The sequence below is a fragment of the Haliotis asinina genome, chromosome 7 (genome assembly GCF_037392515.1).
Source record: "Haliotis asinina isolate JCU_RB_2024 chromosome 7, JCU_Hal_asi_v2, whole genome shotgun sequence".
In the NCBI taxonomy this organism is placed as follows: domain Eukaryota; kingdom Metazoa; phylum Mollusca; class Gastropoda; order Lepetellida; family Haliotidae; genus Haliotis; species Haliotis asinina.
This window is the reverse complement of record NC_090286.1, coordinates 57785755-57802716: the sequence shown is the minus strand read 5'-3', so window position 1 is coordinate 57802716 and position 16962 is coordinate 57785755. Positions and strand designations below refer to the sequence as shown.

The window sequence follows — 16962 nt, the reverse complement described above, 5'->3', positions numbered from 1 at the left end:
ATCGTGACAAAGACATCAGACCCTTTTAAAAATAGTTCCCATTTTGAGAATTTCGTGATTATACTTTGATGACCAGTGGCCAGTGACTCACATAGCGTTTGGCACCAGTTGGTCTCTCTTCAGGTAATAGTTTTACAGCAGGCGTGCTCTGTAGAAAGTGAGAGACGTTGTGAGGCGAGTGAGGAGGGGTAGGGGAGAGGGTGTTTGAAGCTGCCACAGGCTCAGGTTCCCGTGTACGTTTTGATTGCAAGAAAAGACAAAATATATAATAATTGTATAGGTGGGCAGGGACGCCTGACACTGGCACTAAGTATACACCATTGTTCGATGGTGCTAAGACTAAATCAGACACAAGAAGGGCATTCGACGGTAATGTATTAAACATGGCTATCATAGTTGTGCTGTTGGTGTTATTGTTGTAGTGTTTAACCGACTGACCTCAGACCAGTCACGATTTGGATAGTTTTGAGGTAAAAAGTCCATTTCCGAGTATTTTCTTTCTCTTTTTTTCTTTCTACAAACAGGGTAAAGTGTAAAAGGTTCATCTAAATTTCTTTGTACTAAACGGAGCCAAACTTCCAGCGTATCACTTCGTTATCAAAGCGGATATCCTGCTCGCCTATCAAAACTGATCACTGCGTTTGTAGAGCTTAACGTGAGAAAGAATTTCTTTGGATTTCTTCATAGCATCATTCTCGTCCTCTGCTGGTGCATGTTCTCGTACACCGGTCCTGCATACTACGAAACGAGAGCAGCAGTATATCACAGTACACCACAAGTCTGGTTACATGGGGTATGGATTTGTTTCATTGTCATGAACACTGACATAGATAGGGGTGTAATTGTAGTCCTAGTTTCATGACCTACTGTTACGTATGACTAACGATACATTGTGTCACAAGCATAGTGAACGTTTCCTGTTAAACCTTCAATCTAAAGTCTTCCCAGTATTTCTACTCCGTGAATCCATCCCCACAAGCAGCATTCCACTGTCTAAACACAAAGCAAATACTTATATATGTCAAGGAGCGACTAGATGATACATGCTTCGAGAAGATCAGTGAGGTAGCCTAGAGGTTAAAGCGTGCACTCGTCACGCCAAAGACCCGGGTTCGATTCTCCAAATGGGTAAAGCCCATTTCTGGTGTCCGCTTCAGTGATATTGCTGGAATATTGATAAAAGCGGCGCAAAAGTGAACCCACTCACTGTATTGTATAAAGTGCCACTAACTGGTCCCATTTTATACCCTTTTCTATTCGTCGTGTGTACAGCAAGTATATATTCTCTTAGGTGATGACCCGTGAAGGTTCTGCGGTAGAATCGGCCTTCAGCAACCCATGCTTGCTATAAAAGGCGACTATGCTTGTTGTAATCGGAGGGTCAGGCACGCTGACTTGGTTGACACATGTCATCGGTTCCCAATCGCGCAGATCAATGCTCATGTTGTTGGTCACTGGATTGTCTAGTCCAGACTCGATTATTTACAGACCGCCGCCATATAGCTGGAATATTGCCGAGTGCGGCGTAAAACTAAACTCACTCACTCACGCTTAGGTGATGGTAGTGAAAACACAAACACTGACTGTTGCTTCAATTAATCTGTATTTCCGTCACCGGCAGTTACGTGTGTCCACGTTGAAGAGTCATTCGGTAGTGAAGATGTGATGTTCAGTAACCCGAAAAGCCAGTAATGTGCCCAGTTGGGTTGGACGGGTAGGATGGGTAGACAGGATGAGAGTCAGGTGGCTTTTTCTCCTTCATCTTCTGGGTGTCAGCATCCGGGCCGTTCGCCCTGCATGTGCGGCACGTGGCAAACGTGGATAACTCGAGGAGAAGCTGCACGAGCTCGAATATACTGAGGACGGAGAGTCCAACCCAGAGTCCAAGGGTGCCACCCACATCAGACACGAACTGGGTCAGCTGGACAGCAGACATAAAGGACGGCATGAATGAGTGAGATGGGATGTAATAAAATGTCTAACTTGTTGTTTATGCAACCTCAGATCCTGAAGTACTTCAACTGGTGTAATTCACGAACAAAGTTATGACACTGACGGATGAAAATTCATTTGGTGGAAACTCCATCCAGAGATTGATTTCCACCTGACATTAATAAAATACCATCTACTTATTGAATATTTCCCGAATCATAATTTTAAGCTGGAATGGTGCTTCCTGAGGTCTAAATCCATTACCTGTACATAAAAGCCACCCAGTGGCAATTCCGGGGCTGAATGCGTTAAGTCGTGTTTGGTCATTGTGTGTATCGACATTCACTCACTGCTTCACATAAGCATTAACTACTAGACACACTAGATTTGTGAATGTTATCAACATTACATATTGGTCTGTCTTTTGGAGGCAATGAATATATTTAAACCATGAATGCTGAAATTAAGGATGGCTGAATTTATATATCAGCTGTTTATACTCGGCAAACCTCGTTCGTGCGTACCTCATAATCAGGTTCCTCTTGCATTATTTCGTAGTTGAGGTCTTCATAGAAGATGTTCAGTTTAGCGAAGTTTAACCTAGAAATGAAATCGTGAAAAGGAATAAGACTCATGGGCCTAGGTTTTCGAAGGTCTCTTGGCGCTGAGATGTATATTAAGTGCCATGCATTAACAGTAACTTGCGATTATCTTAGCTTCGAAAATCTAGGCCCTGCTGTACACGTCAGCTTCCATGCAGGTATATGTATGTAGGTACCAAACTGAGTGACCGCAGTAAGAACAGTTTTAAAATGTTAGGATTCCTATTTTCGTGAATACAGAGCAATTAACCATAATGCATACACACGAGCATCAATAAAGCACCAAGAAGTTGGGTCCAAAAGGTTTCATACAGTCCACTAGAAAACTATAATGGGCGAACCGGTGTCACCAAGCACATTGGGTTATAATTTTCTTCGAGTGGTATCTGAATTAATTTAAAAGACGACTACGCAAAAACAACCTAACTTTCCTGACTTGCCCAGACGTCGACAGAAATTACACGATACTGGCCTGTCACAAAATCGGTGCTAACGTGATCCCTAAGCACTGAATTATCAGTCATGTGACTACCGGTACAAGACCTGGAAGACCAATGGCCGACTCGCCATTGGTCAGACGCAGCCCCATGACCAGTGAATGGGAACTGCGACGAGAATGAAGTGTGGCAGTCAGGCTCTCCACCCGTACCAGGAGAGGAGACTGCGGCTGCTGACCTTGGGTCACGTCGCCCAGTCAGACGCTCCTGTCTCACACTTACAATACAACATGTGAATGGTGTCTGATTAATGCTCAAATGTATATGATAACATTCTGCAATTCTAAGTGCCATTTCCACATTTGTCACCCCTATTTGGAGACGAATATCGGTTTGTAGGCACATGAATTCAATGTAAACAGCATTTTTATCATAAGGCAATACTAATTACGACATAATAACACAAATGCACGTGTTTGCACATATATTCATTTCTACAAAGATATTACACGTAGTATTCAGAACGTTTTTCACGAGAATAAAAGTGCGAAATTTCATTGCACAACATTCCCTGGACGTTTATTCCTGTGTTTCATCAATTCTCTTTTACGTCTACGTATGCCTGTAAATGGTGAGGCAGCAGATCTACCGTTACCTCAGGTCCATTGAATGCATTTCCTTCAGCTTTGTGCAGTCTGCAGCGGCGATCATCTTGCAAAGCTTCTGTACCAGCACTTTCTGTAGCACCAGGTGACATTGCATCAGCAAACATGTTATGAGGAACGCAGAGTGCACCTCATGCAAGGTCACCGACTAGATAGGCAGTAGGCTGTTAATGCTATTAGCATAGATATACTCAACCAAATAAAACATTCACTGTTCGTTAAATCTGAAGCCCACAATGAAAGTAGACGTGGCCATTATTACGTGAATGGGTATGCACAATACTGATTTGATTCAGATAACACAGCAGGCGAAATAATGATCCTAAAAACCTTCTTGATTCCCCAACGCCAAATTGCACACTGATTAAATGTACATTATGAGTGTGACCTCATTGGGCCCCAACTCAACGTCTCCTCGAGGACAGAGGGCCTAGATCTTCCATCATTGGCTGATACATGTCCTGTTGCACTCGTATTCACAGCGCACACCAAATGTTTCATCATGTTCAGTCTACAGAATAGGGGTGCCAGTCTATGACATCTACAACGTCAAACATTGCCATTCAAAACTGTTGAATGGGGCGTGGTGCTGTCATGTATCAATCAAGCACCACTTTAAATGCATGAATATCATAAGGGGGTCCAAACTTGGATCCGGTGCTGATGAGACTCCCATGGACAACTGAGATCAACCGTCCAGAGAAAATGCCCCCAAAACTCTGGCCAACACAAAACAGCGTGACGTTCGTCCCACCTGCGTCACATGACCTGCCATTGATAAAGAGTAGTGTAAAGCGTGACACGTCACGGAATCCAGTTCTGTTTTGCTGTCTCTTGTTTAGTCAGGCAGTTCTTATTTAGTTCAGGATAAGCCCTGTGTAGCTCACACAGCTGAGGTACACAGTTTATTCCTGATGGTCTATCTGCTAGAGGAAGTTGCAGTCACAAATCTGTTGCGGAAATGACGTAACCATATCGATACGTCTCCTTGGTTTGACCTCAAAAGATTTGGAAGTACCTGACTTTATTGGCAAACAAGGATACTTTTCACCAGCGCACAGAACGCGTTTACGAGAAGTAGGAGGTGCACGGCAATGAGCCAACCCCTTTGGTCTGCGAAAAATAGAGCAGATGTAGGTTAGTGCACGTACCGTGCATGACGATGATATTGATTACGTGCGTAGGTACACACGCCTTGCCTATCTCTCACTTGGATGCTGAAGGAAGTCGGTAAAACAATACACTTGATCGTGGACATCCTGGGGTTCCTTCGTTCACAATGGCAACTCATACATGCTAATAGGAGTCAGTTGTCAGGTCTTTGCTCAACTTATCCGTGTTTGATAGTATGTATCAAGAACAATTTGGAATCGGGCAACTTGCTACCTGGTGTGCATTTCGAAAATAAGGACCGCATATTAGGTAGTTTTGTCAGTCTCGTTAGTGTTAACTGCGACAGAAATTCTATGATATATATAAATTCAGTACTGCTATAAATTTTTTGGCAGGTTTGTTGGCAAGGATGCGTCAGAGGGAGCATGCAGGATTATTCTAAAGAATTACATTACTACCTTAACCCCCTGGCATGTTCTGGATCGGACTATGGATAGACCTACAGGTAGTGGCTGGGCATGGTCAGCAAAGACAAAGCCTTCTATTTCATTTTTCAGGTCAACCGACAACCCAAACAAAGGGCTCGGCAAACTTGCCCTTCTTCTAAACACACTGCATACATACTCAATGCAACGGTAATTTCTTTGAAAAACTAAGGAGGTGCCGAGTTGAGATGGTACATTGTTTGGTAAACATTCATGCATTGTTATTAACAGTACTGTTGATTCAGTGAAGGTTGCTGTTACCGCATAGCTGTGGGAAGGCCATTGTCGGGAGGACAGTCTCTTCTCGTACTTTGTTTCCCTAAGAAGAAAACAAACCCTCCATGATTTAATGTTCATACTTATGTTCAGGAAATAATTACATTTATTTTCACTGCAGCATATCGTGACGATTGTATCGTATTTCCCTTACGTCGCTGACCCTAAGGCATATGAAACTTCCTCTCCACTTGTGCGACAATTAAAATGAATGAGTAAAAATAAGTTAAACTTTTTAAAATCTCATCAAAGCCTGTCCTTTTCAGTTTGCATTAATAAATACTCTTTCACAAGTTAGTTCTGATTGGCAGACAGGCTGAACAGGTGTGACTTTCCCGGTTGGGTTATAGAGGAATATGGAGAAGAGGACCTAGTATGTAGACCGCGAGTCTCCCCAACCCCACAGGCAAGTTAGTTACTTGGTCGTTGTTAACGTCGCGCTCAATAGTATTCCAGCTTAATGTAAATAATCCAGTCTTGACCAGACAATCCAGGGATCAACATCATAAGCATCGACCTATGCAAATGGAGGAATACGATCACACAAATCAATGGAGTCAATGAGCCTGACCACCCTATCCCATTAGTTGCCTCTTACGACAAGCATGGTCACTGAAGACCAATTGTTCAGGTACCTGCAGACAAGAATCCAGTTTGTTATCGCTTGTACAATAAACGTTGCAACTGACCCTGCTGCTATGTTCTTGTTGGGAAACTACCCAGTCTTTGTATCGCAAAGTTTGTCTGCCGCTTACCTGCAAGGGTTCCCACAACTGCAGTTTTGTGGCGTGGTCTCAAACAATGCCATCTGGTCCAACACACAGCGGACCTCTACAGATGAACAGATAAGGAAATGATCAAACATGTGAGTGAGTGAGTGAGTTTAGTTTTACGCCGCACTCAGCAATATTACAGCTATATGGCGGCGGTCTGTAAATAATCGAGTCTGGACCAGACAATCCAGTGATCAACAACATATTAATCGATCTGCGCAATTGGGAACCGATGACACGCGTCAACCAAGCCAGCGAGCCTGACCACCCGATCCCGTTAGTCGCCTCTTACGACAAGCTGAGTCGCCTTTTATAGCAAGCATGGGTTGCTGAAGGCCTATTCTACCCCGGGACCTTCACGGGTCTGATCAAACATGTAGCAGGTAGCCACGCGCTTTTCTCCTATATGGTACAACGGGTCATATTAGATGGTAACGCATAATAAGTTGTACATATCATACGATGGAGACATCATGACAGCTGTCAAAGTACTGATTTCTACCATGTTATTGTTTAAGAATACTTTCACATCCACTGAATCAATCCCTGGCTCGGAATCAACTGCAAGAACGATGGTGTGACGTCATCATGCATACTTATACAGTCATCATGAATAAGATGGTAACATGATGGTAACTACAGATCATTGAAGATTTGTGTTTGACGTCCGACTTATACACCATCATTAGAACTAATCAAGACCTTACATTCCCTTGTCATGGATGCATTACAAATTTCAGAAACAAAAAATATAATTAGAAAGATAAAGCGTTTGATGTTGTTCTCATACCATCGACGTTAAACATAGCTTTAACGATAAGAAAAATCCAAGACGAAAATCCAAGATGAAATACATGAATATGTGAGTTAGTTTAGTTTTACATCCCACTCAGCAATATTCCAGCTATATGGTGGCGATCTGTAAATAATCGAATCTGGACCAGACAATCCAGTGATCAACAGCATAACCGTCGATCTGCAATTGGGAACCGATGATATGTGTCAACCAAGTCAGTGAGCCTGACCTTACGACAAGCACAATCGCATTTTATGGCAAGAATGGGTTGCTGAGGCCTATTCTATCCCGGGTAGACCTTCGCAGGTCCTAAATACGTATTTGTATATGATAGTCGTAAATCCTTAGCAGCAGATCCATGAAATGACAATGGATTAAATTACGAATAGGTATACGGACACACACTAGACAAGTCTCTAAAAATACCAACTACTGTCCAAATCATTATTATTGATATAAGAGAGTATCAAGGTACTTCCTTAAGTGAAGTGTTTGTGGATCAACCTATCACAATTTTCACCATCATATCTGTGAACCCAGCAGATATACACATGAGCTTTAATTCATGAAATTGTTTCGTCAGCGCCTTCACTTTATATGAACATGAGACCCATACCTCCGGAGATATGGTTTGAGCTCGTGCATTACACGTGAATACCAGTGAATGCTATATCGTATGAATTTTAAATGTTGTCTTTTGGTGGGTAATTATTGGTCATGTATGTGTGGTTTCTATTGCATACATACGTTTATTAGTCCGGCACACCGGGTAGGGTTTGGTGGTGTTCATGAGTATGATAATTTCTTCTTCTGCCACGTGATAACACTTGCACGTGTTGGAGATCATCTCTTGCTCACAAAGCAACTGGCAAGTCTGTAGAATACAGAACATAGTATGATCTCACACAACACAATGCGATATCATTCATAATATAGTATGATATCACACTCAATATATACTGAACGGCAAAAGAAAGGTAAGTTTTAAAAAAAAATGAAATCTCAAAAACGTAATGAAAGAACCAGCGACACACAGACACACAAACAGCTGGCACACAAGAAACGTGAGACAAGAACAGAAGATCTATCGAGACACATAAGACTCAAAGAAGATAATCTATTGAGACACGTGAGAGACACAACAGAAGACACGGTTACAAATAGAGACACTGTAGACACTAGAGGTCACTGATGAGCGAGTGATCTATTCGATAAAACATAAAAACAGTTCTGGGATCGAACGAAGATCACAATGAAGATTAACCATTATACAGTTTAACTAAAAACAACTTCCATCCTACTCTTCTTTCTCCCCACGCATGGAATGTCTTTTAAATGTTGTTAAAGAATCCATTTCAGTTACCTACTTGAAACCAGGTAAAGTTAAAGTAAGCACAACCTGCACGGAGTAGGTGATATTGTATTTGCGTCGAAACATCTCCCCGTCTTCACAGTCCCATTTCGGAGCGCCCAGGCGGTGGATCGCCAACTGTAACATAGATACGGTGCCCTAACTGAACTCTCCGTGAGGTGACCTACAAGGCGTTACCGAACTCTATTATGTGGACACTTGAACGAACGTATGTCACATACAGTATAACACCTCTTGAAGGCCTCAATAGTCTGGCCCGTGAAGATCTGGATTAGAGTTGATCTTCACATGTTTGTCGTAAGAGGCGACTATCTGGGTCTGGTAGTCAGGCTCGCTGACTTGGTTGACACATGCCATTGTATCCCAGTTGCGTAGGTCGATGCTCATGCTGTTGACCACTGGGTTGTTTGCTTCATGCTCGATTAACTACACGCCACCGCCTTTTGGCTGGAATATTGTTGTGTGTGGCGTAAAACTAAATTCACTCACTCATCTCTAAGGTCTAGCAGAAAGACGTTAACATTAAGAGCATTGAAAAACAGTTGGTCGGCTGGGCATCAGTGCATTGTTTCTGCGTGGAGTATCTACGCTGTAACTACGTTAAACCTACGTCATATATAGCTTTATGCAACCTGCATCAACCTGGACGAGTACATGGCAGGGACACACGTCCCTCGCTATACAGATGTAAGAATGAATGTTAAAATCCCTCATCCCACGATATATGTCCTCACTTTCTTCAAAGCAACATTTGTTTCCTTTCCAGCATCTATAGTGATCCCGTCATGGACTGGAAAGGGCAGCATCCCATGGGGGTTGACTACCAGCTGGAGCCCGTTACCCGTCGTGATACCCTCAAGTTGTTCATAGTTCTCCAGGTTCAGAACAAGCTGCAGACCTGAGAAATGACAGGGTCATCTTGGCGCATGTGTCAAACGCAAATCCAGAATGATACATATTGCAGGCACGAGATACAAATCATTACACGAGTTATTTAGATATACTCACAGAGTTTGCTTTTTTTTATAACTACCATGTAAGTATTGGAGAAACCACGACTACGAGGGTTTACTAGAGATTGTGAACCCTGTGAAGCGGGATGTCTCGACTTTCGTAGATAGTCGTGGTTTCTTAAACTTATCAACCGTTTCTGTGTAAAATATCTTTCAAAATAATATACTACCGACAGAAAATAAGGGAACCAAGAAATTGAGTGTAGATGACTTTGACTGTGACAGGGTCCGTTATCGTGGCGTATCTCCCAAACGCAACATCCAATGACAATGGAATTTCGCATAATGCATGTCCAGCACGTGCTACACGTGCATACAGAAGTTAACTCCTGTAAATGTACTGGAGAAGTCGTAATCACTAATGCAACAGAAATTGACACTTACTGACTGAAATGCATCCAAGGCAGTATCTCGGTGAAGCAACAAAATGGAGAATTGTGGGGATGATAGAGACAGGGGATGGGGATGATAGAGGACATCATTATGTGAAGTTGCCTGGCAGATGGATAAATCAAAAAGTGTAATTTCACGCCTGTGGGAAAGTACCGTCAAACGGGTGGGGTTGCAACGAGACCTGGGCGTGGTAGACCAAAATCAACGACACCACGACAGGATCGTCTCATTACGTTAATTGCTCTACGCGATAGGTTTAAATCGGCCCCTGCCATCAATAGAGAATTCCGCACACTCACTGGAAGACGCATTTCAACCTCAACCGTTAAAAACCGACTCTATGAAGCTCGTCTGAAAGCAAGACGGCCTTTTAAGGGTGTCACCCTTTCAGCTCACCATAAGCGCCAAAGATTGGCATGGGCTAGGCTGCATCAGGGACGGGCTATGCGCCATTGGCGTTACACCGTTGTTCTCTGATGAGTCAAGGTTTTGCCTACGATTCACAGATGGCAGAAAACGTTGTTGGCGTCGGAGCGGGGAGCGATATGCCAGAGCAGCAATTCTTGACCATGATCGATATGGAGGTGGTATTGTCATGGTGTGGGGTGGGATTACACATGACAGACGATCAGATTTGGTCATCATTAACGGAGCCATGACTGGTCAGCGATACGTTGACGAAATATTGCGTCCTGTTGTAGCTCCATTGGCTAGAGTTATCGGCCGAAATTTTGTATTCCAAGATGATAATGCCAGACCACATCGGGCCCGAATTGTCTCCGCTTATCTCCGACAAGAAGGTATCCAGACATTGGACTGGCCCTCTAAGTCCCCAGACCGGTCGAAGGGTGTACGCCAGGGACCCAGGACCGCCAACCTGGCCCAGCTTGGTGCAGCTCTCCAAGACGAATGGCGGGCAGTACCACGGGCAACCATCCGGAAATTGATTAACAGCATGCCATCAAGGTGCCGTGAATGTGTTGCCCACCAGATATTGAACTTGACGCCTAAAATTGATTTAGTGGATATTTAAAGCAGTATCAAATTCGCTATTATTTCATTAGTTCCCCTATTTCTTGTCGGTAGTATATACATAACAATCAATATCACTATTCTCCGGTGCCTTAAAATAGTTCTGCATGGGGTTCACAGTATAGCGAGTGCGTTGACATCACATGGCCGTAGTCTGGCCTATTTTCATGAAAAGCGCACATGCATGGCACAGTTAGTGCCCTTGGGCATTTCCAGTGGGAGGCGGATTTACTTTTTGTAATGCTTTTTGTGTTATACATGGTTACATGGTTACCATGTATTAACAGTAGAGACAGGTAGGGACGCTACGTACACGTCACCTGTAGACAGGTAGAGATGCAGGAAATAGTAAGACAGATAGGGACGCTACATACACGTCACCTGCAGACAGGCAGAGATGCAAGAAACAGTAAGGCAGGTAGGGACGCTACAGTGTTACCTGCGGACAGGTAGAGATGCAGGAAATAGTAGAATAGGTAGGTACCCTACAGTGTTACCTGCAGACAGGTAGAGATGCAGGAAATAGTAGGACAGGAAGGGGAGCAACATACACGGTGCCTGCTGACCCTATCTATATCACCTGACTCTTCGGGGATTATATGACTGTTTCGAGATCACTCCGATTCTAAGTACAAGTAGCAAGATTATCTGTTTATGTGTTAGTGGAGAAGTAAACTAATCACCATGTTTTGGACCGCTCCTCTTGCTGACGAGCTTGGTGTGCTTCAACGTGTAGCAGTTGCCGAACGTGGACGACGTTTTCCTAATGAAATGCCTTAATAACAAAGGAAAGTTATTTCATCAGACTTTAAGGAGTGTCTTGCGTACTCATGATCGACAAAGGGGTTTGTGAGTGAGTGCTGCATTAGTACGTATCCAAGTTGTAGCTTGGTTTGGCAGATGTGTTAGGACATCCAGAACTGATGAACGTTCACCATCCTGATGCAACCCACGAACATGAGTTTAGTGTGGACACACATGGACACATAACCTGGGAGTCGAACACCACGACCATAGCCTTTTGCAGCTGGGCATATAGGGCACATAAACTGGAGATACTGGAGGTCGATCCAACGACCATAGCTTTTTGCAGTTGGACATAGTTGTTTCAGCTCAACATAGCGGAGCATAAACAGGACATCCTGGGAATCGAACCCATGACCATAGGTTTTTAACAGCTCTGCATAACGGAGCACACAGCCTGGGTGCTGAAATAACATAATTCAAATATCAATTATAATGATGTTGCACTACAAATTTGCCCTCAGTATTCCAGCTGTGGTCGAAATATGTCGAGTTCTTTCCTTGTCGTCCGCGTCTGCTGACCTTTGGTAGCTCCGTGACCGACGATATTTCATATCAATGCAAGGCGTCTGCTTATATTTACCCTTTTCTGCATGTTTGACAGGCGAAGGAACAATCCATCATCATGTCATCAAGTTGATGCCCAACAGCTATCCTCTTCTGCCTGTAAACAACCTCTGATACATTATTTACATGCATGCAGACAGATTCACTGGTATTTCATCAATAATTGTTAGCATTTATAGTGCAGGGAAGGCGAAGTGAATGAGAGTGGGTGCTACAATTCAAGCAACCACATGGGGAACACTGAGAACTGACGTAAAGGGAAATCACGTGGGACTTAGACATGATAACACTTTAACCTAACTGTCATCCTAACCACTTTTCAAATGACCCGTTTACCCGTACTGCCGATTATCGAAACTGGCTTAATAAGATCGCTTCGTCTGTGCCGCAAGTAGCTTTCGAAACCTGTACAGTAAATACCCTCACCTACCTTGTAAATACATTCCACAGATGACTCAGATAGCCTCACCTTTATTCGTAAACTCTATCACAAATAACACCGCGTTACGCTTCCCTGTACCAACCGGCAGTCCGCTGTCGATTACGGAAAAAAGGTACTCTGACCACCTCTACCACATCCTCGATTTCTCCAGGACATGGGGCCGTGCGGTAGCCTAGTGGCTACTACGTTCGCTCATCACGCCGAAGGCCCGGGTTCGATTCCCAACATGGGTACAATGTGTGAAGCCCATTTGCTGGTGTCCCCCGCCGTGATATAGCTGGAATATTGCTAAAAAGTGGCGCAAAACCAAACTCACTCACTCACTCCAGGATATACGTTCTCATGAATCTCCACTATACCCTGGATGCATCTACGGGTCGGCCCGATACCTTTATTACCTCCATTTGATGTGGGTCCGCGTTCTGACAGTAGCCAATCAGCTAAGCCGCCGACTTTGCAAGTGACAGCTGTCGCAGCTGCGACCCCTGCGGTGCGACTAAGAGTTTCGGCAAATCATACAAATTGATAGGTCCGAAACTTTAAAATGTATGCAAGAACTCCTTCTTCCTCTTTCAGAGAACCTCTGCGTGGTTTGCGTTGCCAAGTTTAATCGGTTAAATAATTTAAAAAGCGAAAGCGAGTTGTAATTTGTTCGCTCAACTTCCCAGCGAAGACACTTGGTTGGATAAAAAGCCACCCAAGGCAGGTAATACATTTATCGGGCTGAGCCGCATCCAGGGTATAGTGGAGACTTATCGAAACTTATACCCTGTAGATATCGAGGATGCCTCTACCACTGACTCTCACCGTGTTTCCTTCATAAACAGGTTCTGGAATTCAATCTGAATGTTGGCAGAGGTTGAACTTTCATTGAGACCCATTTCCTTTCCCTGTTCCCGCGTTTGAATGTTCGACATCTGCGTGAAGTAGTCCCCGGAGGTAAAGTTAAAGTTGATTAATCCAAACGTCTCTGTATTTTTGAGAATGGTCTGGAAATACCAGATGTGAGTACACCATTAGACAAAAAAAACTTCCCTGTTACACGTCATTAATTTGACGCTGTCTTTCCAAACAGTCCCTTTAAAACAAGAACACAGTTAACTAAAACGGCTAGTACTGAATCATTGAATGCATGCCCATAATCGTCCTATCCATGTATATTAAACGACAAAACGAAAACACACCTTAATAGACCCGACCATACTGAGAATATCAACATATTCTGTAGCAATATCCGAATTTACGTCAGTACCTGTTCAACATTTTGATAATAACACCCATGAACGATAGGCCAAACGGTCAGCGGCAATCACAAAGGTTATTACCAGAACCCCAAACTCATTTAGAAATGCCTCCCACGTTGAGAGTGTCAGCCGTTTCTACGTATAATGTATGCATTTTTATGGATGATCTGATCGAGATCTCATATATGCGTTAAGAGGATGCTGATACATTTTTGGGACAAAGCAACGTGACATTACGTTACTTTGATGAGAATTCGTCACTTGGGAATACATTTAATACACTAAGCAGCACAAAGTTCCATAAAGTTGGACGTTTCAATTTTGACTCACCAGCTTCCAGAATGCCGACACTTAGATATAGGAACCGCCAAAAAGAAAATGGCAGCGATCTATCGCGTCACAGCCCTTCTTCGCTTAAAGCTGGGATTACCATAATTATGCTTACACGATGGCTGTCGAATTTGGCCAGTTGCTTGTTACGTTTTTGAATACAATGAAAGTAGATATAACTACACTTTAAGTGCGAATGTATACTTATTTTATCCGCTATAACATCTTTAATGTTGTAAATAGATATATCTCCTTTAAAACAAATTAAAGGTAAATTCCTATAGTCAACATATACCGTTTATAACACAGACAAATTATAGATCGCCACTCTGTTTACAGGTAAAAGGTATGTAAAAGGCTCGATTCGATTCAGTATGACCCAAGTTATTATCTTCAATTGATGATTGTTTGGGGTCTAAGATTACCCCACACTGTTTGTACACTGACGTACCTTACGAGTCTCTTTCTCTAGTTCTTGAGCGAGATAGTTAGGGTTGGCCTTCTCGAAGAATAGTTTCAGTCCCTTGGACACATTCCTCATTTGGCTCAGCCTCACGGGGTTGGTGTTGCAGATGGTTATGCTTGGGAAAGGCAGTGGGCTGAATCCTAAGCTCATCGATGTGTGTTTTGGCCAACTGTAGTAGATCTGCACCAAGTAGGTCAGGTGATAAAACAGCATTGCCAAGGACGTGAGGAGGAGACAACTCCAAATTACCCTTGCGTACCAACTCCGCGAGGTACTAAGAAAGGACACACCCTGCATGGATGTTCTGTCAGCAAATCTTTGCAGAATGGAGCGAAGGGACTTCCCATTTGAAACATGGTCACACACATCAACTGCCATTGTGTCTGACTCTGGGTTCCACTGACGCTGATACACAAGTCGAAGTTGAGTCAGACACATACTGTCGGTTCATATATACCTTCCATGTCTGGACAGGAGTACTCGATAATTCTAAATTTAATACTGGTAAATGTGGGCTCTATTATCAAATGTGTAATTGCGTTTACTCTCTCATTATCAAGGCATTGACAACTGAGATCGTGTTGTTGGCAAGTCTTGATGCCAGAACGAAATGTATTGACCTGTCACGATATTTGAGATACATGTTGGTGTAAAACCCATCAGTGATATTCTTAACATGGATGATGGATAATAACTGTTTACTGGGTCCTCGAATCTCTGGATCTAATACATTCATTTGTCACACTAAAGCTTCGTTCAAAGATATCATTACGGATCTCCATGTTCAACCATATCCTACTGCCACGCATTACCAACTATATAAACATGCATTAACAATACATTAGAGAATTAAATACGTTGTTAAATATGACATTAGACAACACATTATGGTGCTAGGTTGACCCAGGGTACATAGTTACAATACGCTTAATATGCACTCTGAGTATAGGCTCCAACAAGTGGAACACAGTGCACCCAGTGTTCATGATTAAGTCCCGGATATATAGTCTATCTATCAGTGGAGTTACCATTTAAACAGATAACAGTCACAGTTCCATCTCTCCCTACCTGGTACCCATTTTCTGCTGGGTGAAGAAAAGCATTTTGCACCATACTCACTTGCCTCAGAAGGCGTCACATGTGCGTCAGTGTGGGACAGAAACAATCACAATTCCATCTCTTCCTACCTGGTACCCATTTTGTGCTTCGTGAAAAACAGTATTTTCAGGCACACTAACACTGATAACCACGAACACACACAGAGAAAGCAGTCATAGTCCTAGTCTGTTGTACAGACCCTGAAGTATTTATATGCAAGAAAGGCCACGCAAGTTTAGAAAATGTGGCAAGTGTAGATTTCCTTAGCTTCTGAAAATGAAGGAAGTCTGAGGGCTCCATTTCATTATATTATTTTTTATCACTATGAGCGTTTTTTTCAGTAAAATATGTTCATTTCAGAGACTAGCTGTTAGTCTATCATAGTCCTTCTAACCGATTTTTGGAGTACATGTTTCTTTAACATTGTACTTGGGTTCTTGCTGGGTGGACTAACTCCCACCAATTACAGTGCATGGTAAAACATATCGGACAAACATTGACCGCATGAAACAAAATGGAGGAAACGTGGTAAAATATATAATTTTCTATGATCTTCACAAATTGTAATTATTTAAAGCCAGAAAAGTAAACTATTCTCATTCAATCTCTTTGGGGTACAAATTTCTAATAATGATGCAAGTATTTGATACGAAACTTACAAAGAAAACTTTGAAAATGGTAGAATTGTAGCTCAATTTCAATCCAATCCAATCGAATCAATAGGATTAAAAGGTTGCTATGGTAATGATAATGCGAATGTTGTTATATATTTCTATTGTCCAGATATAAATCTTATACCGTGACATTATTGTGTATACTCGTGACTGTAAGTAATGGTGTCATTTGTTAGGCAGAAAAGGTATTTATCTTCTATTTCAGGTGTCTCTTAATTGTAACTCTGTAACGGTTCACCATCATAAAGTCACATGATATTTAAAAAATAGTATTTGAACTTCACAAGGCATAGTTTCGAATACCCTGGTAACGAATATTTCTGCCACGGAGAATACATACTTTGGTAAATCCGGTATTAAGTTACCATTAACCACACAAGCTGTGAATAGTTGGTTTCCTGTCTCATCTGACATATTTTATGTTCTTATTGGAACTATGTGAGCACAA

General features: G+C 42.6%; 1 protein-coding gene across 1 annotated transcript; it reads right to left on the bottom strand.

Moving 5' to 3' along the window:
* Positions 1 to 1669: 1669 nt before the first annotated feature.
* On the bottom strand, positions 1670 to 15120 carry LOC137292097 (acid-sensing ion channel 1-like). Its single transcript, XM_067823640.1, has 12 exons — positions 14707 to 15120; positions 13510 to 13670; positions 12277 to 12357; positions 11573 to 11664; positions 9186 to 9349; positions 8479 to 8568; positions 7827 to 7953; positions 6266 to 6341; positions 5496 to 5553; positions 3627 to 3709; positions 2457 to 2532; positions 1670 to 1921 (listed from the first exon to the last, which is right to left on the bottom strand). Exons 1-12 carry the CDS (start codon positions 15118 to 15120, stop codon positions 1670 to 1672), a joined length of 1674 nt encoding a protein of 557 aa, XP_067679741.1.
* Between the last annotated feature and the right edge of the window lie 1842 nt (positions 15121 to 16962).